The sequence below is a fragment of the Artemia franciscana genome, chromosome 6 (genome assembly GCF_032884065.1).
Source record: "Artemia franciscana chromosome 6, ASM3288406v1, whole genome shotgun sequence".
In the NCBI taxonomy this organism is placed as follows: domain Eukaryota; kingdom Metazoa; phylum Arthropoda; class Branchiopoda; order Anostraca; family Artemiidae; genus Artemia; species Artemia franciscana.
This window is the reverse complement of record NC_088868.1, coordinates 29179574-29207503: the sequence shown is the minus strand read 5'-3', so window position 1 is coordinate 29207503 and position 27930 is coordinate 29179574. Positions and strand designations below refer to the sequence as shown.

Genomic DNA, 27930 nt, shown 5'->3' with positions numbered 1-27930 from the left:
CTTCCCCACCCCACCAAGAAACATGCCTCAAGCGCTGCCACTCCCCCCCCCCTTAAGAGAATTAATCTGTTATATGTATTTCACCTGACGTAACACAGGCTGTTGATTTGAAGGATTCTACAGAATATTTATTTTAAACCTAATTATGCAATAGAAGAATACTTTGTATATTAACTAATCATCAAATAATAGGATCAACCAATGTACATCAGCTAATTATAAACCTCAAAGAAGCTGGTAAGAGAACATTAATCGCAATTTAATTTGGTAAGCATACAACTCAACCAAGCTATATGACACTTTAAAATAAATATTATGTTTAAAATCGAAATATCTGATACATACTGGAATTGAACCGGCCCCCCCTCCCAAAAAAAGTGTTCGACTATTTTTTTAACGTAACAAAAATGTATACAAACGGATTTTGAAGCATTTTTTTATGGACCTCCTCTCCCAAACTAAAATCCTGGATACGCTCTTGCAAGCAGATAGGTTTTAGATTTCATATTTCAGTTTGTTTACAAAGTTTATCAGCTAAAAAATCGAAACACTCCTATAGCCACATGAGCCTATTTGGAAGGTGGCAACTAAAACTATAATGTTCTATAATTTTTAGTATGATTTTAACTATAGTTTTCTCTATAATTACAAATTTCTACTATAATTTATAAGTACAAGCAAACTGTTAATTTAAAAAAAAAAAAAAAAAATATGACGATACTCAGACAACAACCAAAGAATTAACAATCACTCCCCTCTTCCTATAAGAAAAAGAAGAAAAAAAACATACGACTTTGTCTCAAACTATTCCCTCCCTTTTAATGGAAGAAATTAAAAATAAAACTAAGCGATAGAACTAAAAAATACAATCAACAAACTACAACCAAAGAACAATAAATAAGAAGGAAATTAAATTAATAAATTAAACAAATAAATAAAAAAAATTAAACGAATGAAATAGAATAAAATTAAACACATAAATAATAAATTGAAAACAAAATAAACATGAAATACAAGATAAAAACTAAAACTAAAAGGCAAAAATAAATAAGACTAAAAGATACAACTATAATTTAGCCTTCAAAACTATAATTAACTATAATTTACTATAATTTTACTACTATAATTTAGCCTTTAAAACAGAAATAGCAAAATTATACTAATTTACAAAATTAGCTTGACTCTGTCTTAAAAAAAGTTCCTTTGTTTTTTTGGGGGGAAATCCCTCTTGGGGGAAATGCAATCCCTTTCTGAAAACGAGCTCTAAAATGCAATTCCTTTATAAAAACGAGCTCTTTAGCTGACGTTTTCCCCTCTTCTCAGAATCCAACTTTCAAAATAAAAAAAAAATAGATAAATAAAAAACAAGTTTTTTCAACTGCAAGTAAGGAGCAAAATTAAAGCTCAAAACGAACAGAAATTATTATGTATACGAGGGGATTCACCCCCTCGTCAATATCTCGCTCTTCACGCTAAAGTTCTAATTTTGTTCCAATTCTTTGAGAATGAACCCTCAATCACAAAGGTCACTTAATTAGAATAAATAGCCCTTTTGAAAGTGGCAATAAACGTTAATGTAATGAGCGAAGTATAGACGAAAGGGCGAACCGTACGTAATAATTCAAATGTACGTAATAATTTCTGCTTGTGCTTTTGCTTGCTTTTTTTAATTTAATTTCTGTTTTTTCAAATAATGCTGAGAAATCTGGCTTCATTGAGAATTCCATTCCTCCATGATAAATTCCTCTATTGAAAGATCCCCCGTGTAACCCTTTCCTCCCCCACCAGAAAAATTTCCCCTGACAACGTCTGTATACTTCCCAATAGCCAACACTATATAAAAACAATGGACAAAGTTTATAACTTTCAGCCCTTTCCCCGAGGACCGCGGGGGATTATGTCATTCTCAAGGACATTAGCTACTAAATTTTTCGATTATGCTGAACAAAATGGCAATCTCAAAGTTTTGATCAAGTGACTTTGGAGAAAAGTGAGCTTAGTTGCCGTCCAATTTTTGGTCACTTAAAAAGGGCGCTAGAATTTTTTATTTTCGTTCGAAGAAGCCCTCTCGCGATATTCTAGGACCACTAGGTTGATACGACCACCCCTGGCTAAAAAAACAACAACAGATAAACACACATCCGTGATCTTTCTTCTGGAAAAAAAATATACAAAATTCTACATTTTTGCGGATAGCAGCTTACAACCTATAGAGTAGGGTTCTCTGATGCGCTGAATCTGTTGGTAAGATTTTCATTAAGATGCTATGACATTTCCCATTTTTCGTAAATTAGACAAAATTTCTCAGGCTCGTAACGTTTGATTGGTAAGACTAAACTTGATAAAATTTATGCATCGAAAATCAGTATAAAAATTCGACTTTTGGATGTATCTATTGGTATCAAAATCCTATTTTTTTTTATAGTTTCGGCAGTTCTTTACCATGAACAGCTTGAAAAGGAAAAAAATACAGCTTTAAATCAAAATATTTCCTTCCTTTTCAACAAAGAAATTAAAAATAAAACCAACCAATAGATAAAAACCAGAATCAGTAACCTAAAACTAAAGATTAATAAAAAAATTGATTAAATTAAAACGAAAAAACCAAATTAAAAGAAACTGAACGAAAAATATACAAATCAAATGAATTAAGAAAATAAATAAGATTAAATAAAGTATTTAAACACATTTACAAAATCAATAAGCTCCACTCTGGCCCTCACAACAGACATCGACAAAATTAACCTGGCTCTATCTAAATTTTAGTTTTTGTCCCTTTCTTTGCAAAAAAAAAAATCCTCTGTTTTTTGCAAAATTCCAAAATGCAATTTCCTTCTTGCCCTTACTCAAACAAACATTTCACTAAAACCAAACTCCTGAATAAGAACCTAGTTTAAAAAACTATGAAAACATGTTCTTCAGCTGACGTTTTTCACTCATATTAAACTCTTTGACCCTTCTTTCCATCTCATTAATTTCCTTTTCCACTGCCGCTCTAAGAGTTTTGTCATTTTCTATTGCCATATAGAAATCTTTTTTGGCTCTTTCAATATCCCATACCTGTGAATGACACTGACCTCGCCTAAACAAGGCTTTTACATTACCTAAAATAGAAATATACCAGGTAAAATCAAACTATAAGATGATAAACTATCTTATGGTAAGGCTGTGTCCAGGAGGGATTTACCAAGTATACCCCCCCCCCAAAAAACAAAAAAAATCCCTGATTCGTAAAAACGTAAAGAAACTGTATATAAGCAAATTTTTGACGCGTTAAAATAAATAGAAAACCTTTCAAAAAAAATATCCCCTTACAAACGAAAATCCTAGATATGCCCTTGTCTTATAGTATCTATTACTAGTATTAAAACAATTTATAATAAATATAAAAACAAAAGCCTAATCAGAAGGACACCGAAAGCACGCAACTAATGAAGGAAGAAAAATAAAGAATTCATAATATTGTTGAGGCAGTTTCTGGGAATTAAGAGTTGACTAGATTATGGGTGAACTGAAGTATCCTCTAAAGCCATTATGACAAAAAAAAATATTTTGAACGTGCCCTAATTTTAGATTTTAAGTTAAGTTTAAATTATCTATAATTAAGCAATATACAGCAATGTACATAAAAAACTACTTCTGATCAACTAAATCTTCTCTCCAGCCTATGACCTTGCAAAAATTTGCATTGCTAGTCCTTTTTTTTAAAGAAGAAAAAAAAAGGAAAAAAATATACAACGGAAAGTCTTTTTTAAACAACATACATTTCAACAATGAAGTGTTTTTGGACCAATCTTGGAGGTAATCCACTTCGTCTGTGCACTGAGACGGTTTTGGGGAAAGACAAAGGGGACACTTGCTCCGGGCACATAAATTTTGAGGACGTAAAAATTTCTAATAATAATCTGACGGTATTAATCATTTGTAATTTACAAAATTTTATGGCAAATGGTAAAATTTTGTTTATAAATGAAAATTTTGTCAATTTTGGCCTGAAAATTTTTGGGGGATAGAGAAGGAGGGGGGTGCTAATCAAGATTTTTCCTCTGGCACAAGTGAGGCCAGAACCGTCACTGTATGCACAGGTATGTTGAAAAGGCTTTTGCATTACTTAAAATAGACATATCCCAGTTTACCTCAAAACAATAAATGATTTATGATACTTATTGGTAGTATTGAAATTCCCCCTCCTCTGTGCTGGTATGTTGAAAAGGCTTTTACATTGCCTAAACAGGTCAAATGATAAACTATTTTAGGATAATTATTAGCAGTATTACGATAATTTACAACAAATCACAATATTTCAACATCATTCCGAAATCTAACCCTGCATAGGTAGAGATAATAAACAGAATGGAATAAATAAAACAAAACCATATTTTTAAAGAATTAACGTAATTTTTTGAACTTACTTTCAAGACACAAACCTATTTTGAACTAGCCATGAAATTAGTTCTAAAGGAATTTTTCTAATTGAGCTTTTTCCCATGAAACCAAAAATTCATACAAAACCTTCAATAACAAAAGCAATTTCGTCACTAGTTGTTTCTTGGTACATAAGTTACATCAGTAATTTTTAATATACACAAATTTAATTAAAAATGACCTTACGAGATATTATAAAAAACCAATAGATATTAAAACAGAATCTGTCACAAATAGACCTATGAGATCAGCAGCCAAAAAAGCAAGATTGGTATTAAAAATGTATTTTTAAATCAATCGCTTTCATTTCAATGAATTGTCTCGTTTCATCAAAATTTTTTTTTCAGTCCTGGTTGAACTTCACTGAGGTAAGGATGCTGGAACTGTTTTGAAAAAAAAAATCGTTTTAGTTTTATTGATTTCATCCTGTTGTAAATTTTTTATTCGTATATATTTTTGTATTACTGAGGACGGCTCTTGGACCTAAGGCCGGAATATTCATACTAATTTGTTTCCCACTGTCTTGAGAAATTCCCTATTGTTGTGTTGCGAAAGCAACACTTTGGTTTTGTCCCGTTTTTTTTCTATGCCGCCGATCTCACCTTATTCCTGGAAACTGGTAAGGGTCTAACCTTTGCGGTTTTCACAGAAAGTTTGGACCTTAGGCCGGATTGATAAATAAGGCATTACATTTTGGAAAGCTCCGCAGAACTCTTGCCTGGGGCCAAAAAGGATGGTTATTGCTTATCCACGAGCCAGAGCCTATGGTGTGCGAAGTGAAGTGGAGTTATATAGCCTATGTCAGAGAGGAGTATCTGAAGTTGTGCAGCCAAGCTTCTGTTTCATCAAACCATGTTTCTGCCTTCGAGTGGAAAGCTCCGTTCTAGCAGGCAAGCAGGCAGGCACCACTTTCAAATTGAAGATGGACTAAAATCTGTAAGTGTTAAATATATGCGGCAGTTACCCGGCCCCACAACCAATATAAAAACCAAACAGCCAATATTCAGTGATAAATAGAAAAATTTACAGAAGCAAATGTGGCATTTTCCCACGGGTCCGATCGTGCAGCCATCTATTGTTTCTATCCATTTCTGTTCGTGATTTCAGCTGAGTTTATCATTCGGTTTTTCGGACATAGGATTGCGTTAGAGAAATGGTATGTGCCTAACAAACTTTAAAAGTTCTCTCATTACTATAGAAATTGGAGCTTATCCTTTGCTCCTTTCTAAGTGGTGACGTTAGAAAGTTGGCCTACGGCAAAAAAATCAACTTTTGAAGTAAGACAGAAAGAATAATATTTCGACGGCAATCGATAGCTCTTGATGAGCTGATCAAATTACATGACAGCCATTTTTTGGTAAAAAAATTCCTTCATGAGGCATACCAGTTTGAAAGTTTCAAGGGGTTGACAACTTAAGTAGTAAGGTACACACTGAAACAAAATCTAGGCCGAATAAAATTGTGAGACATATTGAGAACTTGTAAGCAACAGTCGACTGTTAGGTAATAATCACCTTCGGCAATGAGGGGTTAGCAACTTTTGCTAGTTGGTGTATCTATTGTTTGTTTCCAGTGTATTTGATGGTAAAACCAATTCGGTTCCAGTGGTAAGACATGTAGGGGACTTGTAAGTAATAATAGGCTGTTGGGCTACAATCATCTTCAGTGATGAGGGGTTTGCAACTTTTGCTAGTTGGTGTACCCATTTATTTGTTTCCGGTGAACTTGATGTCTATCACGGGAAAGGGACTTGCAAGTAAGAATCTGTTCACTTTGGACTAGAAATTTTTGCAAATTGGTGCACATTGTATTCGATCTCTTTAAATCTGACAGAATTAAGTGTTTACGCAACGGGGGCAACCGATAATGCAAAACAATGAGTTAGTTTCGTAATAATTAGTGTCACCTACGGTATTTTAATCCTGAAAAGTTACGGATAGCTTTATAATACCAACTAGAATACATAAGATATTGTTCCAAGTTTTCATCCGTCACGATGTCTACGATTGAAAAGAATAAAGTTCGACTGGCTGCAAAGTCAAGCCTTTGATCATGTGATTACTGATCGATAGCGAAGAAACAAAACCAAAGTGTTGCTTTCGCAACACTTTAGTCGGCGAAGCCGGATAAAGGTTGCCGCAACACTTCACGTTGCCCGGGCAATGTAGGTCTAATTCTTCTTGTCCAGTTAACACCAGTTTTGAAAAAGGATTAAATTTGGATAGTGATTTCAGTTTTACGCAACAGATTAAATGGTGAAAAAAAGGATTATTTTCTGAATTAATTAGAGACTGAATCTGAACCAGTGGTGGAAAAAGGATTATATATTGAATTAATTAAAGACCTCGAATAAGATAAGTCATTTACCGTATTTTTGGACTATAATCAAACTTTGAGTATCGAGACATATTCAGTGGTAGTTTCTGTCCCCGCCCACTGATGGAAAGGATGTTTACAATTGGTGAAACAGTGTTTTGCAGATTTACACACAACAAAAGCTGGCCCGTGAAGATAATAAAAGTTATACCAATTAAGGACGGTCAAGTTAAGCACCAAGTACTCTGCTACGGAGGTAAAAACGAACTCGCAATTGTTACTGCTGGGTCCCTAATGGAATACGATGCTGGTTATGAAGTGGCCAAAACCGACAAAAGGCCCGCAGTGGCAAAAGCACTAAAAGAAATGCTTCAAAATCCGGATCTTGGTGGAACTGTCTCGAGTAACGCAACTTCGCTTCGAGAATCGCTTGATCAAATAGCGCTCAAGATAGCGTCCGATCAAGCCAATATTAGCACAACGGTTTCTGCTGAAATCACAAAACAAGTAGAAAAACTAAAGGACAGTATGCCAGGAATTACGACTTCTCAGATTGAAAAAATCACTCAAGCTGTCCAAGACAATTTGAAGATCGAATACGACATGAAGTTTGAACTATACCATAAGTCATTACTGCGAATTGAAAAAATGATTTCGACCTATGAAAAGTCAGTCAATTCGCTATGGTGTGAGATTGACTCTTTCAAACAGGAAGCGAAGGCAACAAAGCTGGTCATACATGGCGTGAAAGAGGTTTCCGCCTCACAAACTGTGTCATCAAATCTTTTGAACATTATGAAAAAAAAGCTGGAAATTAGTGACCTCAGCATAGCCGATATAGGTGATGTTCGAAAGATTGGCAACGAGACAAAGGAGAGAGGGGTATCTTTTGAGGTGAGCTTCAGAACAGTTTTGTTGGCAAAAACAGTACTGGCTGAAAGAAAAAAAAATTAAAAGGAACAGGTCTCTTCATTTCTGAGTCTTTGACTAAAGCGAGGCTAGACCTCCTCAATGCTACTAAAGACAAAGTTGGAAATCGGAATGTTTGGACAGTAGACGGAAAAATCATGGCCAAAATAGGGTCAACTACAAAGCGAATTACGAATGTCGATGACATAATTGCATTGCCCGATCCTTCTCAACCAGTAATGTAACAAGACAGGGAGCAATTGCATTGTGTCAGTGATTAATTAATTAGTTCATTTAGTGTGTTATACAGATGAATCGACTAGAACAGTTTGAAAAAAATCCTCTGTGCCTAGATTCTTTGATAAACACAGCGCTAGGTGAAGATGACAAAGAACAGAGTGAATTATTGGTAGATATTATATCATGCAGATATGTAAGTGAGTGCTCGAAAAAGGTAAATAAGTCGGACTTAAGGGTTGGTCACTTAAATTGTCAGTCATTACAGACAGCATATGATGAAATATCTGAAGTTGTTAATAGAAATAATCAATTTGACAGAAACGTTCCTTACAGAGAGTATGGATAAGAAAATGCTTGATATTACAGGTTTCTCGTTAGAAGTATTAAACCGTGAAAAGCTAAGGAAATGTGGTCAAGCGCATTATGTGCGACAAGGACTTGATTATTCGCTAATACCTAATTTTAATATTCGTGTTGAAGGAATATTTGAGTCATTCTGTCTCAAGGTAAAATTAAATCATCAGGAAATTCTAATGGTGTTGGTATATCATAGCCCGTCAGGTGATACGGAAATATTTATGGATGAACTAGAAAAGCTTTTGTCAAAGTTGAAGTGTCATCAGTACCCGGTAATAATGCTTGGGGATTTTAATATGGATCTGCTATCGTTAAAAAATGACAAAAATCTCTTATTTCTTCAGAACTGTATGTCATATGGTTACCTACCTATAGTCAGAATACCCACAAGGGTAACTCCAACGTCCGCGACTCTGATTGATAATATATTTGTATCTCACCAAAATATTGTTAGAAAGTTCGTAGAAGTGCTATTATTTGAAACATCAGATCATTTCGCTACTTTCACTGATGTAGTGACGGATAAAAGTAAGATAAAGTCAGAACCGAATTACAGGCTTAATCGGCGAGATGAATCAGAAAAAAATATTGCAGATCTGGCACTAAGCTTAAATTGTATTCAGTGGGAAAATTTTTTTCAAGCCCACGTTGATTCAGATTCAGCGTATTCGGCATTTATTGATTTAACTACTAGCAGTTATAATTACCATTGTCCTGTGTTGAAGGAGCCAAAGCGTAAGCATTTGCCCAGAAAACCATGGATGACACGGGGACTTCTCGTTTCTGTTAACAACCGCAAAACCCTTTACAAAAAATATTTAAATGATCCGTCTGAAGAGAATTTTCACCAGTTTAAAGAATATAGAAATAAGTTAAACCAGCTGAAAAGAAATGCAAAGGAAATATATTTTCAAAGGAGTTTTAAAAATGCAAATGGGAACCCAAGGAAAACCTGGCAAATAATTAATTCGGTCATTGATCCTAATAAATCAGAAAAAATACATCATATAAAAGAACTAGTAAGTGAAAAATAATCAATAAAATCACCGGAAGAAATTTCAAGTCTTCTTGGTTCATTTTTTGTAAATGTGGGACAAAAAACAAAAGATAAACTGTCGAATGCAAAATCAAAAAGAAAACTAATGACACAGGTAACACCTCCAAAACTAAAGAAACAAGAGACAATGGCAGAAATGCAAAAATTTCCGTCTGTTACATGTGATGAAGTAAAAAAAATGCATTTGTGAAATTAAAGGGACAAGGTCAACGGGACTAGATGGGCTTTCTTTGCAACTAATACGAAAAGTACAACCAGCAATCATTGAGCCTCTTACGGTCCTTATAAACAGAAGCCTTGACGAAGGTATTTTCCCTACCAAACTAAAAGAATCCAAATTAATTCCACTTTTTAAAGGAGGAGATCCAACAGTAATTGATAACTATCAACCAATTAGCTTACTTCCAATTTTTCCGAAAATATATGAAAAGCTTGCTGCAAAAAGACTATATAAATACTTTGAAGCTAATAAAATTCTTTCTGATAAATAATATGGATTTCGGAAAAACAGATCCACTGAACTCGCAATTACGGATCTTATAATGAATATAAAATCGGCGCAACATGATGATTTATATTCTCTGGCGATTTTTCTAGATTTAACAAAAGCTTTTGATTGCGTTGATTTTGACATCCTTCTTGAAACATTAGAAGGATATGAGATAAAGTCGACGGTTCTTGAATGGATTCGGTCATATTTAACAAATAGACGTTGTAAAATACTTGCTAATGGTATCTTATCAGATTCATTCGATGTAACTTGTGGGGTGCCCCAGGGATCAGTTCTTGGACCATTACTTTTTTTTAATTTATGTGAATGAACTTTCGGCTGATATCCCCTTTGCATATATAATAAAGTTTGCGGACGACACAGTACTATTTCTAACACATAAGAACTGTGAGCAACTAATTACAAACGCTGAAGTTTGCCTCCAGGCAGCAACCGAATTCTTTGAAGAGCGGTTGCTTTCCCTTAATACAAAAAAGACGAAGTATATCATTTTAAAACATAGAAATGACCCAGTTTACGATAGCAAGATAAATAGGGCAGACCACGAAAAAATTGAAAGAGTTGACCACATTAAATATTTAGGTATAATAATTGATGAAAAGCTGGATTGGGTAATCCACATAAAATTTCTTTGTATGAAGCTGTCAAGAGCTGTTGGTATTCTCCATAGACTGAAATTTATTTTTCCCACAAAATATTACTGATCCTATATTTTAGTCTATTTCACTCATATCTTTTATATGGAATAAGCATTTGGGCTTCAAATTATAACTCAGAATGGAAGCAAGTTCAAATTCTTCAGAATAAAGCTATACGTGGAATTTGCAAGCAAGAGCCTCGTTAGAGTGTGAAGGCGTTTTTAATAAGACTTAAGATATTAAATGTGGCTCGACTTCGAAAAAAAAGATTGCCGAAACTTTATATAAAGTAAGCACAAATACCACACCTGAGTCGTTTATGTCAGTTTTTCGAAGGAATGATGAAATTCACCAACATGATACTCGGCATGCATCGCAACTAGTTACAGAAACGAGATGTCTCACGTCATCTGGTTTTTCAATTAGATTTACCGGACCGAAAATATGGAATTATTTGCCAAATACTTTGAGAAATGCTAATATCCTACCAGAGTTCAAAAGTAAGATTAAAAGCTTCTTAATGGAAAACATTGAATTAGATCCTAATTTCTTTTACCAATATTTCTCTATGTTTTGTTTTATTAATTTACGTTTATTTTCTTTTCTTTTCGCTTCTTCTTCTTTTCTCTTCTTACCTTATAATTCTATTCTTGATGATTGAATGAATACTGTCACCCGTTACGGGCAGTGCTCTCTTAGGGTGTAGTTAGTTTACAGTGTGTGATTTGTTTTTTATTTGTTAATAAACGAATTAAAACGAATTAAACGAAATTGTTTTTGGTATTTGTCATCTCAGAGAGTTTTGGTGTTTTCTCAAAAATCCATCATTTGCCTTTTTGTTTTACAAGTTCGAGAATGCTTGTGGCGGCTTCCTTCGCGTGGCCTTTGAACTTGTTCCATTATCTTTCTGTCTTGTAAGCGCAGCATCCTGATGAGTTGGAACTTTGATCAGTAACTTAGTAGTCAACTTGTAACCGTTAGACATTTAAAGAACAAAAATTATCGGTATATATCTCTATTTAGTTTAAATACATCTATTTTTAACATTGTATAAACGCATTCTTCGTAATGAATCTGTACCATAGCCTTGTCGATAGCAGGAAGAGATCCCATTGTTTAAACCTGTGTAAGTACCTCTGTGCACCCTAAAGGCCAGCATCATTGTCTTCCACCTTCGGGATATGAGCAGATAGTCAATTTGAGCTTTTACTGTTTAACCATGGGATTTAACCGCGGTAAGCCGCTGTTTAGCCACGGTATATGTGTGGGAGGGCTTATGTCTAAAGCACGAGTTATCCTGAGCATGATTGTTCTGCATTGCGAAAAGGAGCAGTCAATTTTCGTTGGAGCGCCGATACCTTGATTCCATAATTGCCAATGGCCTACTCAGAGTCATTAAACCTGAGACCAATCCTTGCACTAAAATCTCCTCCACTCATAAATAAATATTTCATAGAGATCCTGCCAACGACCTTCAGAATTCCACTATAAAACTGGTCTTTTCGCTGTTCAGGGTAGTTGGGGCAGTCATTTGTTGAGCAAGGCCAGTCAAGTTGTTGTCTTGGCCTTAAATCTCGTCCATACAATTCTACTATATAATGCTTCATATTCGAGCACCCCATCAGCAGGTTTAGGGGACAAGAGGATACCAATACCAGCTAAACCTAAGCCATCAGATGGCTCCGAGTTGCATCATATGCACTTCTTCCCAGACAGCACTTCTAGGGTAATGATGTCCCGACCAATCTACCTCGCCTCAGAAACACAACGGTTGTCAAGTTTACAAATATGAAATTTTTGAGCAATAAAATCTTTGTTCAGAGTGCACTTCATTGAATACGCATTCCAGTAGTCATACTTTAGACCTTGCATTTTTGATTTTGTCAAATCGCATAAAACCAGGGATAACATAGCAAACTTTTACTTTGTATAGTAAATCGCATAAAACAAGGGATAACATAGCAAACTTTTACTTTGTATAGTATTAATCATTATCATTGCTGGGCATTTCTTGGAAATAAGGTCCACCACAAGGCCTTCAGTCTTGCAATTACTCGGAGCGCATTAGTGCAGTTACACGGAGAATCAGCCTACCACGGCTGATTCCTCATGACTGGGATAACCTATATGCTGCCCCTACCTCAACAAGTTGAAGCTAAGCCTAAAATTAAATAATGATGTCCTATAAGAAGATTAACAGTAAAATATACATTAAAAAATTGTGGCTCATGTGCTATCTATTTAGCAAGACTAATGAAACTTACGGGATAATCGAAGTTAGATCAGAAATGTACTTAAGGAAGATTAACTTAAAAGCTAGCCTTGATTGGCGAATATATGCAATTGTAAATTGACCAATACTGGTATCGTCTCCCACAGCTAATCCATTTTGAATGGAATACCCTAATAAAGACGTTTCCACAATGCATCCCATCCCATCAACCCTCCCCAAAAAGGTAATGGTTCGTTCAAAAAATTGCTTTGTTAGTAACACAAGCGTTTGTTTTAACAACGTACCTGGATCTCTTTTAAGCACTTTGTCAAGTTGTTCAATTGCTTCATAGTACTGTTTCATTTGAATTTTGCATTGTGCATAATTCATAAAAAATGGAATTTGTTTTCTATCCAATTCCTTCCACTCCAGTTCCTCTGGCTTCTCCCTAAGGGAAAAAGGAAAGATCAAAACTTATATACAGAATCTCCGAAAGTTCGGAATTAGACCTAAAGGCTTGACTAAATTCTAGACATTACAGTTTGTAGGTCCATTTAGGAACCATCAAAAGACCCTTTCGTTTACAATAAAAAAATGTAGGAAATCATATGAAAAAGATCTTCATAAAAATTTATCTTGCTTATTTTTGAAGTTGGTGGTTTCCATAGATTGCTATATTTATTACTATCATATATATCTATATGTTAAAATATCTCGTATATACCGTCGAACAGCTAGTAACACTGAAGAATGTGTTTCAACAAATTCTTGAGCAATCTTCCTCTTGTCAAGTCAGAAGCCCAGGTAATATATTTCCAGGGAAAAAGCCTCTCAGCCTTTTCCCTTCTTTTGTGATCATGGGCCATACCTTATGTATGGCCCAAAACTAATTTTTCCAAGACAGAGAACAGTCTCAGTATTTCGATACTGAGCTTCTATTAGTGATAGAGACATTAGAAATCACTCCTACTCCGTTCCAACCACTCCAACGCCTCTGTTTTGGCTAGTCCCCAATAGACCATCTAACGATTTTAAGTAATGATTCGAAGTCTCATCCCATCCTGATGTGGAAAACCCGGCGGGTAACTCAATTTAAATATGCTGATTAAATAAAAACATGTTTTTTTAACTGAAAGTAAGGAGCAATATTAAAACTTAAAATGAACAGAAATTTCTCCGTATATGAAAGGGGCTGTTCCCTCCTCAACAGCCCGCTCTTTACGCTAAAGTTTAACTCTTTCTCTCAACTCTGCTTTTTAAAACAGTGAAAAACTTTGGCGTAAAGAGCGGGGCGTTGAGGAGGGAACAGCCCCTTTCATATACGGAGCAATTTCTGTTCGTTTTAAGTTTTAATATTGCTTTTATAGCAACTTTTGATGGGTGAGACTAAACTTAATGAAACTTATATATTTAAAATCAGCATTAAAATACGATTCTTTTGATGTAACTATTGTTATAAAAATTCAGTTTTTTTTTAGTTTCGGTTACTATTGAGCCGGGTCGCTCCTTACTACAGTTCGTTACTACGAACTGTTTGAAAACATCATGTTTATTCCCAGAGTATGTCCAAGCTACCTAGCCCCCTTTATAATTATATAAAAAAAGTTTTTCCAACTGAAAGTACGAAGCAGCATTAGAATTTAAAACGAGCAGAAATTGTTACGTTTATGGCGGGGGTTTGCCCCCTCCATAGCACCTTGCTTTTCAGGCTAAAGTTTTTCGGCACTTAAAAAAAGTTACTTATTATTCTAATTAAACGACCCTTATGATTCAGGAGTCGTTTTAAAGAATTAGGACAAAATTTAAATTTTAGCATACAGAGCAAGGTATTGAGACGATGGCAGCCCCCTCACATACGTAATAACTTCTGTTCGTTTTAAGTTTTAATGTTGCTCCGTACTTTCAGTTGAAAAAATTAGTTTTTTAGTTAAATTCTGATCGTTTCTTAAATAACACCAGGATATCTGGCTCCACAGAAAAATCCCCCTTCCCCGCATATACGCTCTGGAAAATTCCATCCTGGTGAAAATTACCCCAGGCAGTTACCCTTAACATCTACACGCGTAAAATTGAGTCGGTAAAGAGAAAGTGAGATTAAAAAGAAATTTCCTACAGAAATTATGGCAAATTCCCCCAGAATAAAATTTTCCCTGAAAAGTTCACCCCCTGGAAACTTTCACTCCCTAGAAAAACCTCCGAGTAAAAAATCCTCCCAGCTGAAAATTCCCCCTTCCAACCCTTCCTCCCCTCCCAACCCGAAAAATAAAAAATAAAAAATACTTCCCAATAAAAAATACTATACGCACATTATAAATACGCACATTTTATAAATGAAAGTCCTTTCCCCAGAGGATATGGGTATCTTGCTATATCCAAAATGTAGTAATAGGGCCTTGCAACTATGCTTAACAAAATGACCATCTCAAAATTTGGATTAGACGATTTTGAGAAACAAAGTGGCGTGGGAGGGGGCCTAGGAGCCATCTGATTGGTTTGGTCACTTAAAATGGGTACTAGAACTTTTTATTTCTGTTAGAGTGAGCCCTCTCTCGAAGTTCTAGGCCCACTAGGTCAATATTATCACCCCTAGAAAAAAACTAAATAAACAAGCATCCGTGATCTTTCTTCTGGCAGAAAATACAAAATTCCAAATTTTTGGCATATGCGAGTTTAAAACCTCTACATGAAGGTTCTTTGGTACGCTGAATCTGATGGTTTTCATTAAGATTCTATGACTTTTGGGGTTGTTTCTCCCTTGTTTCAAAAATCCTGTAAATTTTTGCAGATTCATAACCTTTGATGGGTAACATTAAACTTAATCAAACTTATGTATTTGAAATCGGCATAAAAATCTGATTTTTTTGACATATCTATTGCTATCAAAATTCTGTTTGTTAGGGATTAGGTTACTATTAAGCCGGATCGCTCCTTACTTACAGTTCGCCATCACGAACTATTTGATAAAAAATGCAAGTTTTTTCAGCTGAAAGTAAGAAGCAACATTATAACTTAAAACATACAATAATCAATACGTGTATAATGGCGATTGCCCCCTCGTCAATAGCCCACTCTTTACGCTAAGGTTCTAATGTTCTCCCTATTCGTTTAAAAATTACCCCTGAATCAAAAAGGCCGTTTAAAAAATAAATAGCTATTTTAAAAGTACTAAAAGAAACCTTGGCGTAAAGAGTGAGGTATTGACGAGGATGCAACCCCCCTCATTTACATAATAATTTTTGTTCGTTTAAGTTTTAATGTTGCCCCTTACTTTCAGTTTTTCTGATTATTTTTTAAATAATGCTGGGAAATCTGGCTCCCTCAATGGAAAATTTCTTTCTCGCACGAGAAATTCCTCCACAAAAAGCCCCTCACATAACCCCCGACCCTGCCCCGCCAGAAAATCCCAATGAAACTGTCTATACGCTCCTCAATAATCAATAAAATATATGAACAATAGCCAATGTTCATGACTTGCAGCCCTTCCCCGGAGATTGTGGGGGTTAAGACCATCCTCAAACATATAGTTAGTAGGTTTTTCGACTGTGCTGAACAAAATGGCCATCTCAAAATTTTGATCGAGTAACTTTGGGGAAAAACTGAGCATGGGAGGGCGGCTAGAGGCCCTCCAATACTTTTGGTCACTTAAAACCAGCATTATAACTTATTCTTTCCGATCAAATGAGCCCTCTGCCGATCTTCAACGATCATTGGTTCAGTATGATCATTCCTAGGAAAAAATAAAAGAAACACGCATCCGTGATCTTTCTTCTGGCAAAAAATACAAATTCCTCATTTTTATGGCACTTGGTATTAACCAAGTGACATATAGCAATCGCAAATTCTGTCGGTCTGTCTGTCTGTCGGTCCCGGATTTGCTACTTTAGGCACTTCCAGGTAAGCTAGGACGATGAAGTTTAAATTAGAAATAGTCGTTTTCCCGATTTGATCATCGGGGGGGGGGGGGAGTGGCGGGCCCGTTAATTCGGAAGTATTAGAAAAAATGAAGTATTTTTAACTTACGAACGGTTGATCAGATCTTAATGAAATTTGATGTATGGAAGGATATCGTGTCTCAGAGCTGTTATTTTAAATCTCGACCGGATCTGGGGACATTGGGGGAGTTGGGAGGGGAAAAACCTAAAATCTTGGAAAACACTTAGAGTGGAGGGATCGGGATGAAACTTGGTGGGAAAAATAAGCACAAGTCCTAGATACATGATTGACATAACTTGAACGGATCCGCTCTCTTTGGGTAGTCTGGGGGGATAATTCCAAAAAATTAGAAAAAATGAGGAATTTTATCTTACGAACAGGTGATCGGATCTCAAAGAAATTTGATATTTAGAAGGATATCGTGTCTCAAAGCTCTTATTTTAAATCCCGACCGGATCTGGTGACATTGGGGTGGGGGAACCTAAAATCATGGAAAGCACTTAGATTGGAGGGATCGGGATGAAACTTGGTGGGAAAAATAAGCAGAAGTCTTAGATACGTGATTTACATAATTGGAATGGATCCGCTCTATTGGGTGTGTGTGTGTTAATTCTGAAAAATTGGAAAAAATGACGTATTTTTAACTTACGAAGAATTGATCGGATCTTCATGAAATTTCATATTAAGAAGGACCTCGTAACTCAGATCTCTTATTTTAAATCTCGACGGATCCAGCGTCATTGGGGGGGGGGGGTGGAAATCTTAGAAAATACTTAAAGCGGAGAGATCAGGATGAAACTAGATGAGAAGAATAAAAACCTGTCTACGATACGTGACTGACATAATCGGACCGGATCTGCTCTCTTTGGTGGAGTTGGGGGGGTGTGTAATTTGGAAAAATGAGGTATTTGTAACGAAAGGGTGATCAGATCTTAATGAAATTAGATATTTAGAAGGGATCCATGTCTCAGAGCTTCTATTTCATATCCCGACCAGATCTTTTGACACTGGGAGGAGTTGGAGGGGGAAATCTTGGAAAACACTTGGAGTGGAGGAATCAAAATGAAGCTTGGTGGGTAGAACAAACAACTGTCCTTGATACGTGATTGACGTAACCGTACTGGATTCGCTCTCTTTGGGGGAGTTGGGGGGAGGCATTCAGTGATTTGGCGAGTTTGGTGCTTCTGGACGTGCTAGGACGATGAAAATTGGTAGGTGTGCCAGGGACCTGTACAAATTGACTTGATAAAGTCGTTTTCCCAGACTCGACCATCTGGGGAGCTAAAGGGAGAGGAAAAATGAGGGTAATTTAAATTTAATACCTCATTTTAAGAAAAAATGAGGTATTAATAACTTACGAGTGGGTGATCGGATTTTAATGAATTTTGATATTTAGAAGGACATCGTGACTCAGAGCTCTTATTCTAAATCCCGACCGGCATTAAGCCTCTGATTTTCCTTTTAAATCAATCTATCGATTCTTAGAATTTTGTTAGAGCTCATACCATATGAGCTCTTGGCTCTTAGCTCTTCTTGCCTCGTCACAAGTGCCATATGAGCTCTTAGCTCTTGTTGTATATGGGAGCTTGAAACATCTACAGTAAGGTTCTCTGGTATGCTGAGTTGGATGAAATGATTCTCATGAAGATTACTTGATGTTTTAAAGTGTCTCCCTCCTTTTCAAGAATTGGGCAATTTTTTTTAGGCTAGTAATTTTCGATGTGTACCATTGAATTTGATAATTTTTTATAATGAGTTTGATTAATTTGAAAAATAATATTCTGAATAAGCATCAAAATTCGATTCTTTTGAAATCATACGTTTAATGCCAGAGCCGTATTTCTACAAAACAAGATCCATTCGTTCTGAGATGTGCTGCCATAATAGAGAAGCTTCACTCATTCAATTCATAAGTAGTGACCGTCCAGTAGACTCCAAAACAGCCATATCCCGCCATTCCCCAACAACCCTATCCTGCCATTCCACAACACCCATATCCCTAGTTTTAAACACATCCCTATCCCGTGATTCCGACAACAGCCAGCAGGTGTATGTTACATCATAGGGAATGTTTTCTAAGATATACAAGTGCTAATTGAAAAAAAAACCTATGAGACCCCGCCACATCAGGATTTTTTGATGCATTAAAAAACTCACAAGACCCCGCCAAATCAAGATTTCTTCGCGTGATACATAACAGGGTTTGGGATATTACGTAATAGAACTTATTAGAGACCGTTAGTCAAGCAAGAAAGTCCTGATTGTAAGAAATGGATCAAAGTCCAACATTTACAGGCAAGGGTGACAAAATCTGGCACAAGTTGCTTGATTTGCTTCAGTAATGAAAAAAAGTTCAGTATGTCAACGTCGAGGATATTTTTCTCTAGTAATGGAAGCTTTTACTTCATTGGATATTGAAGTCGCTTGCAATGATGAAATGAAACCTAGAGTGCCTAATGCTGCAGAAGAAATTACAAAGGGTTGGCGGCTAACTCTAGAATGGGACGAGATGTTTGCGCGATACGTTATATCATTAAGCAAATTCCAGTCTGAAGAACAGTTATGCTTCGTAGCAAAAGTAAATATAATACATATACTAAGATTACAAGACTGATTAAATGCATTAGTGAAATAAATTACAGACAGCGATCTGAATCAATCTACAAAAAAGGAGTAAGTTTGTTACTGGCGAGAAAAAATCCTTGTTAGTCTATAAACAGTAGCGAGACTGTCAGGATAAAAAATGTATAAAGTTGACAGACAGAAAATTAAAGGAAATCCTGTTACTTTGGAAAAATGGTTAATTCTAGTTGATGATTTTCAAAGATTATCAGTGCAGAAGAAAATCTTCGCTAGGAGAATTGCTGACGTTTTGGCCCCTTATGTGTTTTGGCCCCAAGGCATTTGCTCAATTCATTGATATGTTAATTGAAACAAAACAAAATGATATTGTGCATCCGTTTGAAGACTATCCAGAGTTTCAGTTCCTTCTCCCATTTCTCTAGTGATCCAATAAGCGATCAGCATAAGTGACTAGTGATAGCAATGACCATTCCTTTTATTGATCGCAAGTCAGTTTCTTTTAGCAGTGAGAAAGTCAACATCGAAGAAATGTTTTACCCATATCCATTATATTTGTATACATTGATTAGCTGGTCTTCTTTTGAGAATTGTACTATTAATGATGGCTAAAATGAAAAGTATAGATTATGCAATCCATGTAAATTGTATAGAGGATACGCAGTGCAAATTAAAGATTGTAATTCCTATCTTGAAGAGATTTGTGACTCTCATACTAGAGGTTTCCTATACTCTAACTGTCACCAGGATAAATGTGATCAAGGGGAAAAAACATAACTTGGCATGATTGCAAAAAAACTAAACGAAGTTTCAGTTTATTTTAAAAATGAATTTTTAGGAGACTAGTATCGCCGTGGTTTTAAATTGTTTTTGGAGAAAGAACAGGGTCTACGCTTTAACTACTGGAACAAAAAGAGTCTGATTTTGACGTCATCGCTGTGAAGATACCAGCTATGATGATTATAAATTCACTGACTTTAATTTGGCTACTACAGAGAGTAATTCTTCATATGAGAATCTTGTGTGAGAAATTGCTTCAAATGGGCAAATTGATATAATAAAAATTAAGTTACATTATATTACAAAAAATGTGATTCTGACAAGCTGCCGCAAATTATTATTAACGATGCTTACCTATACTTAGACATAGTTAAATCTAAAGAACAAAGTTTTAGTACATAAGAATTTTATTAACGAACTAATTCACAAACATTTTAAAAACATTTCAATATTAGGGCACTGGAATTTATATTATACTGGTAAGGATAAGTATTTTCAATTGAAGACTATCACCATAAATGCTAAGAAATTCACTATAAGTATATCTGCGACATCGAAAAATGAAATTTAGTAGTGCATGAAAACCAAAGGTTTTGGAGATTAATCTTGTACTCACTTCCGACTTTGAATAATAGATTTTCCACTTTGCTCGAGAAGGTTTTTAAAGGGGGGCGTGTAAAATGTATATGGTAGGCCAAAAGGATATAAAAATTCAATGTTATTTGCTGTTTGAAAGATGCATAGCAAATGGTCTTTATAGTTGATGGACTACTTTTAACAATGACAAGGGTATTATTAACGCTTTACATGTGCTAGACGAAATCCGAAGGTATACAATAGGATTTGTATTTGAACATGTAAAGATCCAAATTGAAAATACCGATTATTTTACATGTGTTCATGGTGCCACGTCTAATAGAACACAGCCATCAGAGGAAATTACCAAATAGGTTTTAAATTGATTTAGCGAGATTAATGCAATACTCTCCTCCAATGGTTCGGTAAAGGTGTACTCTAAACATACTGTGCCCATTCGGACAATAGTCATATTTTGAATGCCGGACGAATCCAATACAATGATATCATGAGTTTTCGCAAACATTTCTTCGGTTATACATTTTCAAAAAATTGTGAATCTTGATCTAGGGATTGTATTGTCCATTCGCAAACGGTCCTATAGGATTTATCTAAGGATAAATTGTAGAGTGGAATTCAATTTACTTTAAATACAAAAGATGAAAGAACAAACATTTATGGAGAATTTGTCCATGATCCAAGAGCACTAGCAGTTTTTACAAAAGGCAAAGCGAATTTAATGATTTACTGAAAAACCACTGATAAATTGGTGTAGGTACATGCAACCGTAGCAAAATGACGTTGATTCGTGATTGTATGAGGAACGAGCAACTTGATATTATTTCCACTAGCTGTTTTCTCAATTGCCAAAGCAGCACAACTCATGCCTGTTGTTTGAACTGCCGAGGTGAGAAACTGTTACATCAAGGACAGTACCAACTGCTTTTCGCAAAATAAAATTGGAAGGTGCAAGTTGTAGCTTTATATCAATTTTAAAATTGGGAGGCAACCATTGAAGTAAATTAAATATCTCATGATGTATTTTCCCATTCAAGTGTAAACCTTTAGTTGTCACATCTATAAGTATATTGGTAGTGCCAGTATCCAATTTATATTCATATCCAATAGCAATATCTCTCAATTTCTTATAGGACATTGGAGTCATCAACATGAATTGTATATAACTTGCATAATTTGAAAGATTGTCGATTGTGCTCACCAACGTCCCATTTATATAGCCACTGATTTGTCCAACCAAATTGTGTAGTACACAATTTTCATCGAAAAGCCCCTCGACTGCACTTGGTTTTTCATTATTAGTTTTTTTTTAAATGACATGGAAGTCTATAAAAGTCCATTTTTGCACTTACATAAACATTTTCTGCCTTGAAAAGACAGAGATGAGTAGAATAAAGGGTAAGATTCTATATGTGGTGATTATGCCGTTTCTAGGAAAAGAAAACCTGTTTTCGATCTAACAATTTTTACTTTTGGTTTCTTTTTCTTCTTTGACAAGAGCAATGTTTTACGCTTCCAGCCTGAGTTGTGACTTATAAGTGATGAAGTGTTTCTGACCCTTTTTAAACCTTCCGCTTTGTCCTAATTTCAATCGCTCGCCAAGAGATTTCGCGCCAGACATGAGATTTTGTGAAAAACTTACTTTAAAATCCCATCCAGAGCCCGAATCGTGTAGTACAGAGGACGCAAAATCCGCGACAGCGGGTACACTAAATTTAAAAGCAGGGATAGAGCAGAGCGAAACAACTTAGCAATTCAATTTCCGAGACTATAACCAGACAAACATTAAAAGCAAGAAGAAAAACAGGGAATTCTTTTCGCAAGACAGTGGAAATCTAATTCGAATGAACATCTCGGCCCTATGTCCAAGGGCCGTCCTCAGTAAAATATAAATATATAGAAGAGAAACAACATACAGCAGCATAAGACCAATAAAACTAAAGAAAATAAAAAAAAAAGTCCCAGCATCCTTACTTCAGCGAAGTTTAGCCAGGATTAATAAATAAAGTGATATGAAACAAGACAATTGATTGAAATGGAAGAAGAATAATCGAACACGTTTTTAGCACTAATCTTGCTTTTTTGTCTTGAAGCAGCCATGTTCTTGAAAATCGTAACCAAAAAAGACCTTTTGAAGAATCCGTCCTTATTAGCAGCGACATAGGCATTATGCAGGAAGTTTGAGAAGCAATTAAAACCAGCCATAAGATTAAAAATAATATTTCCTTAAATAGGGACTTGGGAAAATATTCTCTAAATGGTCTATACCCAAATTTAATTAGAAACGACCTTACAAAGTATCTTTTTTTAAAACCAGTTGATATTAACACAGAACCAGTCACAAACAAACGTTTGAGATTAGCTTCAAAAAAGCAAGATTTCAATGAATTGCCTCCGTTGAAGTAAGGATCCTGGGACAGTTTAAAAAAAAACAAACATTGTAGTTTATTGGTCTTGTTGTTCTAATTTTTTCTTCTTCTGTATATTTATGTTTTGCTGAGGAAAACCCTTGGATATAGGGCCAAAATATTGATTCAAGTTAGATTTACATTTTCTGACGAAAATAACTCCCTGTTGTTCATCTTGTTTATGATGTTTGTGATGGAAATACAGTGTGGTCTTCGTCACTTCTTCAGCAACCGGATATTGATGAGCCTCCCCTGTAGTAGTCCATTCCATGACTCAATTGCCGTAGTCTAAGAGTAGCAGCATAGCAAACAATATCAGGAGAAACAAAATTATTTTTTCTATTAGCCATCTCACTGAATGGGTCAAAAATAACATGTAATCACAGCCCTACCTTTGCTTATTACTAAAGAATCACCCAATTCACTTTTTAATCTTAACTGACAGAGCTCCAAATACAAAGTGTTGACTGGAATATATTGAACGTGCTTCATATAGTGGTGAATGTTTTCGTAAATAGTTTTTCGTTTAAGAACCCGTAGAAGGGGGACGTTACTATTGCCAACTCTCGACGTTTCAACGAATTAAACGTAAAGAAATATAAAATTGTTAGATGAGAAACCAGGGAGACAGTCGGCGAAAATGACCTGATCCCTGTCACTGGTGCTTCCAGCGCCTTCAACATCTCTCATATTATCGTTGAGAATAACCCTCCCACTGTCAACGGGAGAACTAATGTAAATCTTGCCCTATTCCACTGTATAGTTAAAGCGGAATGCAAAATTCTTAAGAGCAGAGATTTTTATTGATAGCGCGACAGAAATCCGTCATACTAAAATATTCCTTGCATGGTAATATTAGGAACGGATACTTGCACGAGTTCATTGATTCTATTCATTCCTTACTAACGATTGGCCAATCATGTTATGTAACTTTTATATCTTACTATCTTTTCTCAGAATATTTTATGTATTTTTAATAATACAATCAACAAGAGCAACTTCATATCTTCCCTCGAACTTGATGGCGGGAGAGAGCATTGCCCAAAAATCACTTATTTTATTCAAATCAATATAGAGTAGATCAGAGACTTTGAAAATGAATGTCATATAAAATCATTAGGCATTGTGAAAACCTTCAGTGGCAGTCCGAGAGTCCAAATCATAATTATATCCTAGGTAACGAGCAAGCAACTGTATATTGCCCTTACGAGTTCAAGTCTTTAATATCTTTTCTATTTGGCACATACCATTCTTGTTAACTTTTTCTAATTAACATTCATGAAAATCCCCCAGAATCTCCTCATCTTGGTGTCACGCAGACGATATGGCATGGGTTTAATGTCTAAGACTTTTGACACTTCAGAGTTCCGTGAATCACAAGTAATTCCCTTTTCAAAAATGATAACAGCTCTATCGTTTCAAACTGTATCACCAACATTAAATTTCTTCTTCACAACCTTTGCATTTGAATATTGTTAAAGAAAAATTTCGAGTGTATTGTTACTGTGATGAACTTCAAGAGGGCTATGATTGGACAGGGATCAACGAGGATGTTGATTATAGATCAACATGATTTTTTTCTAAATCTTGAAGAAAAGCAGCAGTATTTTTCAATGTATAATATTTCGAGTTCAAAAGTCGAATTACTCTTATCAAACGTTCACCCAATGATGCCGTCATAGGGCTATGACTATGATAGAGTATTTTTTTATATTTCAATAAAACCTTTTTTACAAGTGGATCAACAGATACACTTCCCCGATCTGTTTGAATTTTCCTACAAGAATCTTGTTTAAGGATAGATTCAACAGCTCTAGCAACTGCATCGTCTCTCTTTGAAGGTAATGGAACATAATATGCGCAGCAACTAAAAGTACTTATTGTGATAGTTCTGACGTTTACAAATTTGATGACTTTAAAAATCTATACAAATGACTATCAAGAGAAACTATCACTCGTTTGAACAATCCGTTTCCTACAAAAAAACTAAAAAGTTAAAAACCAAAAAAACTAAAAAGAAAAAAAAACTAAAAATTAACCATATAAAAATTAACACCATATACCAATTCACAAACGAATGTATATACAGACCGGGACACCGGGACACAAATGACGACCGGGACACTGGGACACAGGGAATATAAATTGACGACCGTGACACTCAAAGAGAAATTACAGACTAGGACACCGGGACAAAAATGACGACCGGGACACAGGGAATATTAAAAACATATATATATATATATATATATATATATATATATATATATATATATATATATATCTATATTCACAGGTGGGACACAGGGACACAACTACAATGGCGCGTAGCGACTTACGCACGCGGGGGGGCTTGGGGGGCGCGAAGCGCCCCCACCTACCAGGTGTTGGGGTGGCACGAAGCACCACTCCAACAGCTAGTGTTCTCATATATTTACTCTGATGAAAGAGATTGTGTAGAACTAGGGTCACAGAAATTTTTCGTGATGAGACCGGACCGTGAATAACTGTAATATCTCCTAAGAACATTCTTCAATGGATTCAGCTAGATCATCAATAATCAACCAAGAGTTAGGTGCAATAATATTAAATACGTCAAGTCCCCGTACAAATTTTATCTCTAGTACATTAGTCTTTATGCTATCATAGGACTCCTGCCATACACTTTAGCAATAAATGATATTTTTGGGATTTTCTAAGAACATTCTATCACGGTTTATCATTACATTTGTCAAAAGTGTTGTTTTGCCAAAATTTAAAGGTCTGCAACAAAATGATCTGAATGGAGTTTTGAATTGATATATACTCCTCTCGCTGTAAAAATAAGGCTAAAAGCTAACCTCAATCTTTTGAACAAATGCTAAAAAATTAATACATGGTTTCATTAATAGATAAATAAATGAACTACAAATTCAATAAAGTAACATATTTACATAATTAATAGGAAAAAACCAGCTAAAATAGACATTTTAATATATGTTTCACATTAAAACACCATTTAAAAACAGTATTTAAGAAGGCACTTAGGAATGGGTCCCACCCAGAGGACCGAACACGACTATATCCCCCTGGGGGACGTGGCGGCCAAGATGCGACCAGAAAGTTTTGCAACCGCTGTGGCAAGCGAGGATAAAAATATAAAATAGTATGATATTAAGCACTTTTTTAAAACATCATTTCCACTTTGCGCAAAAATAAAAACAAATAAAAGTCACTATACAAAAATACCCTGCTGGACTGCAGGCTGGGGGGGTGGTGGTGGTGGTGGAGACTATTGGAATAGAGAGTGTAAGGATAAAAAACGGGCCCTCCTCTCACCAACTCCTCTCGCCTCCAGACCGAGACGCCGCCTGTACTCTAGTAAGATAATGAAGATAATGAATATAAGTAATATAAGTAAGATAATGACCGAGTGGTGGCACCTTCACATAGCTCATGCTCACATAGACTTTATCCGATATGGCCTACATGGCATTTTATTCTATTCGAACCGTGTAGTTTTTGTATTTCAAGGAGCGAATCGCCATGACCTTCGCTTTTGGAACTAAATTGTTTTCTACACTGTTCTTAACAATCATATCGAAATTTTCCTTCACATAGTGTGAAGGCACCCCCTTGCAGACTTTTTTGATATTCTCATAAAGTGTTTGCACGCAGTATACCTACAGACCTGCATGCACACCATTTGATATCAAGTCGCTCCGCTTCTTGGATTTTAAAAATAACAATCCCCTTCTCGAATTTTTAAAATAACAATTTATTTGGGGCCTAACGCTTCACTAGCTCCGGATAAATAGACTAGTTTCAGTTGGTGTAGTCCAGTCGAGAGCTAATGTGCTTACCATTTTCCAAACCGTACAAGAGATTGTCTGTTTAACATTTAATAGGAGTGAATCAGTGTCTCCATAATACGCTTAAAGTCGTCCCTCTCCCAGTCATTGGAACTTACACATATTGTAATAAAATTCCAATAAGAGTTTCTTGAAAATTTCTGTTTTAGTATTTAAAACTTTTCTTCTTTTCTTTTTTTCGGATTAGGTCAAATTCTTTTAGGTCGGTTAAAACGTCACAATGACTCCAATCGGAATTAACAAAATCGGACATAATCTTAACACAATCGGATATCTTAGCGGAGACTGAATTTGAAATGAGTTTTCAGCCTTTGCTTTTTCAGCCTTTGCTTTTTCAGCCTTTGCTTTATCCTCAGATCGTTTAATGACAAAGTTGTCAATAAACCTCTTCATATATGCTTTTTGGTCAAATTGGAGGGTTCTTTGAATCTTTGTGACCCTGAAACCTTTTGCCATCAACCATCACAAAAGAATTTGATGAATAACAATATTCTGTTTCGTTTGAATGTCGGCTATAAACTCTTGCAGAGGTCTAGGGTATAAACCCATCCTCTACCAAAAATAAGTTATAGGGACTCAATAAGTCCCTAGGCACCAGTCTGTTTACGCGCGAGAAAACAAAGTCCTTTACAGAGTCATAAAATTCTATTGGTATTTGAATATCAATTTCGAAAAAAAATCCTTGAGGTCCATTCTCCTCAACATTGTGAATGTCGGAGAAATTTGGAGCATAAGCATCGTCCAGCCATTTGTAATTCACTAATGGCAAAGAGCAGTGAAACATTACCGACGGATAAAGGCAGTTCATATATAATCGCATTCGACGTTTCACCACTGCTTTGTCCATTCGAGTCGGTTCAAGGATAAGATCTCCGTGAAAAACATACCCTCCCCTTATAAATCTCTGTGCAGTTCCACGTCGATGATCAGACTTATTTCTTCTTTAATGATTTTAAGAACTAAATCCATTGCCAGATGAGGAGTTGAAAAATAATAACCCAAACATAGCCTAAGATTTTGATTAATTTTACGTGTTTTTACAGACAATACCCAGAACGTCAATACATCATTTTCTAAATATATTGTACAATATCCCTCCCCATTTTTATACCGTTCCTT

At 35.5% G+C, this 27930-nt stretch overlaps 1 protein-coding gene across 1 annotated transcript in view; it reads right to left on the bottom strand.

Moving 5' to 3' along the window:
• Nucleotides 1-40: 40 nt before the first annotated feature.
• The window catches only part of LOC136028536 (AH receptor-interacting protein-like), an 81010-nt gene continuing 53120 nt past the window's right edge, over nt 41-27930 (bottom strand). The window contains exons 6-7 of the mRNA XM_065706383.1: nt 12971-13113; nt 41-3104 (exon numbers count right to left, since the gene is read on the bottom strand). Coding sequence (XP_065562455.1) covers nt 2902-3104; nt 12971-13113 — 346 coding nt within the window. The 3' untranslated portion in view covers nt 41-2901. The remainder of the gene's footprint in view (nt 3105-12970; nt 13114-27930) is intronic.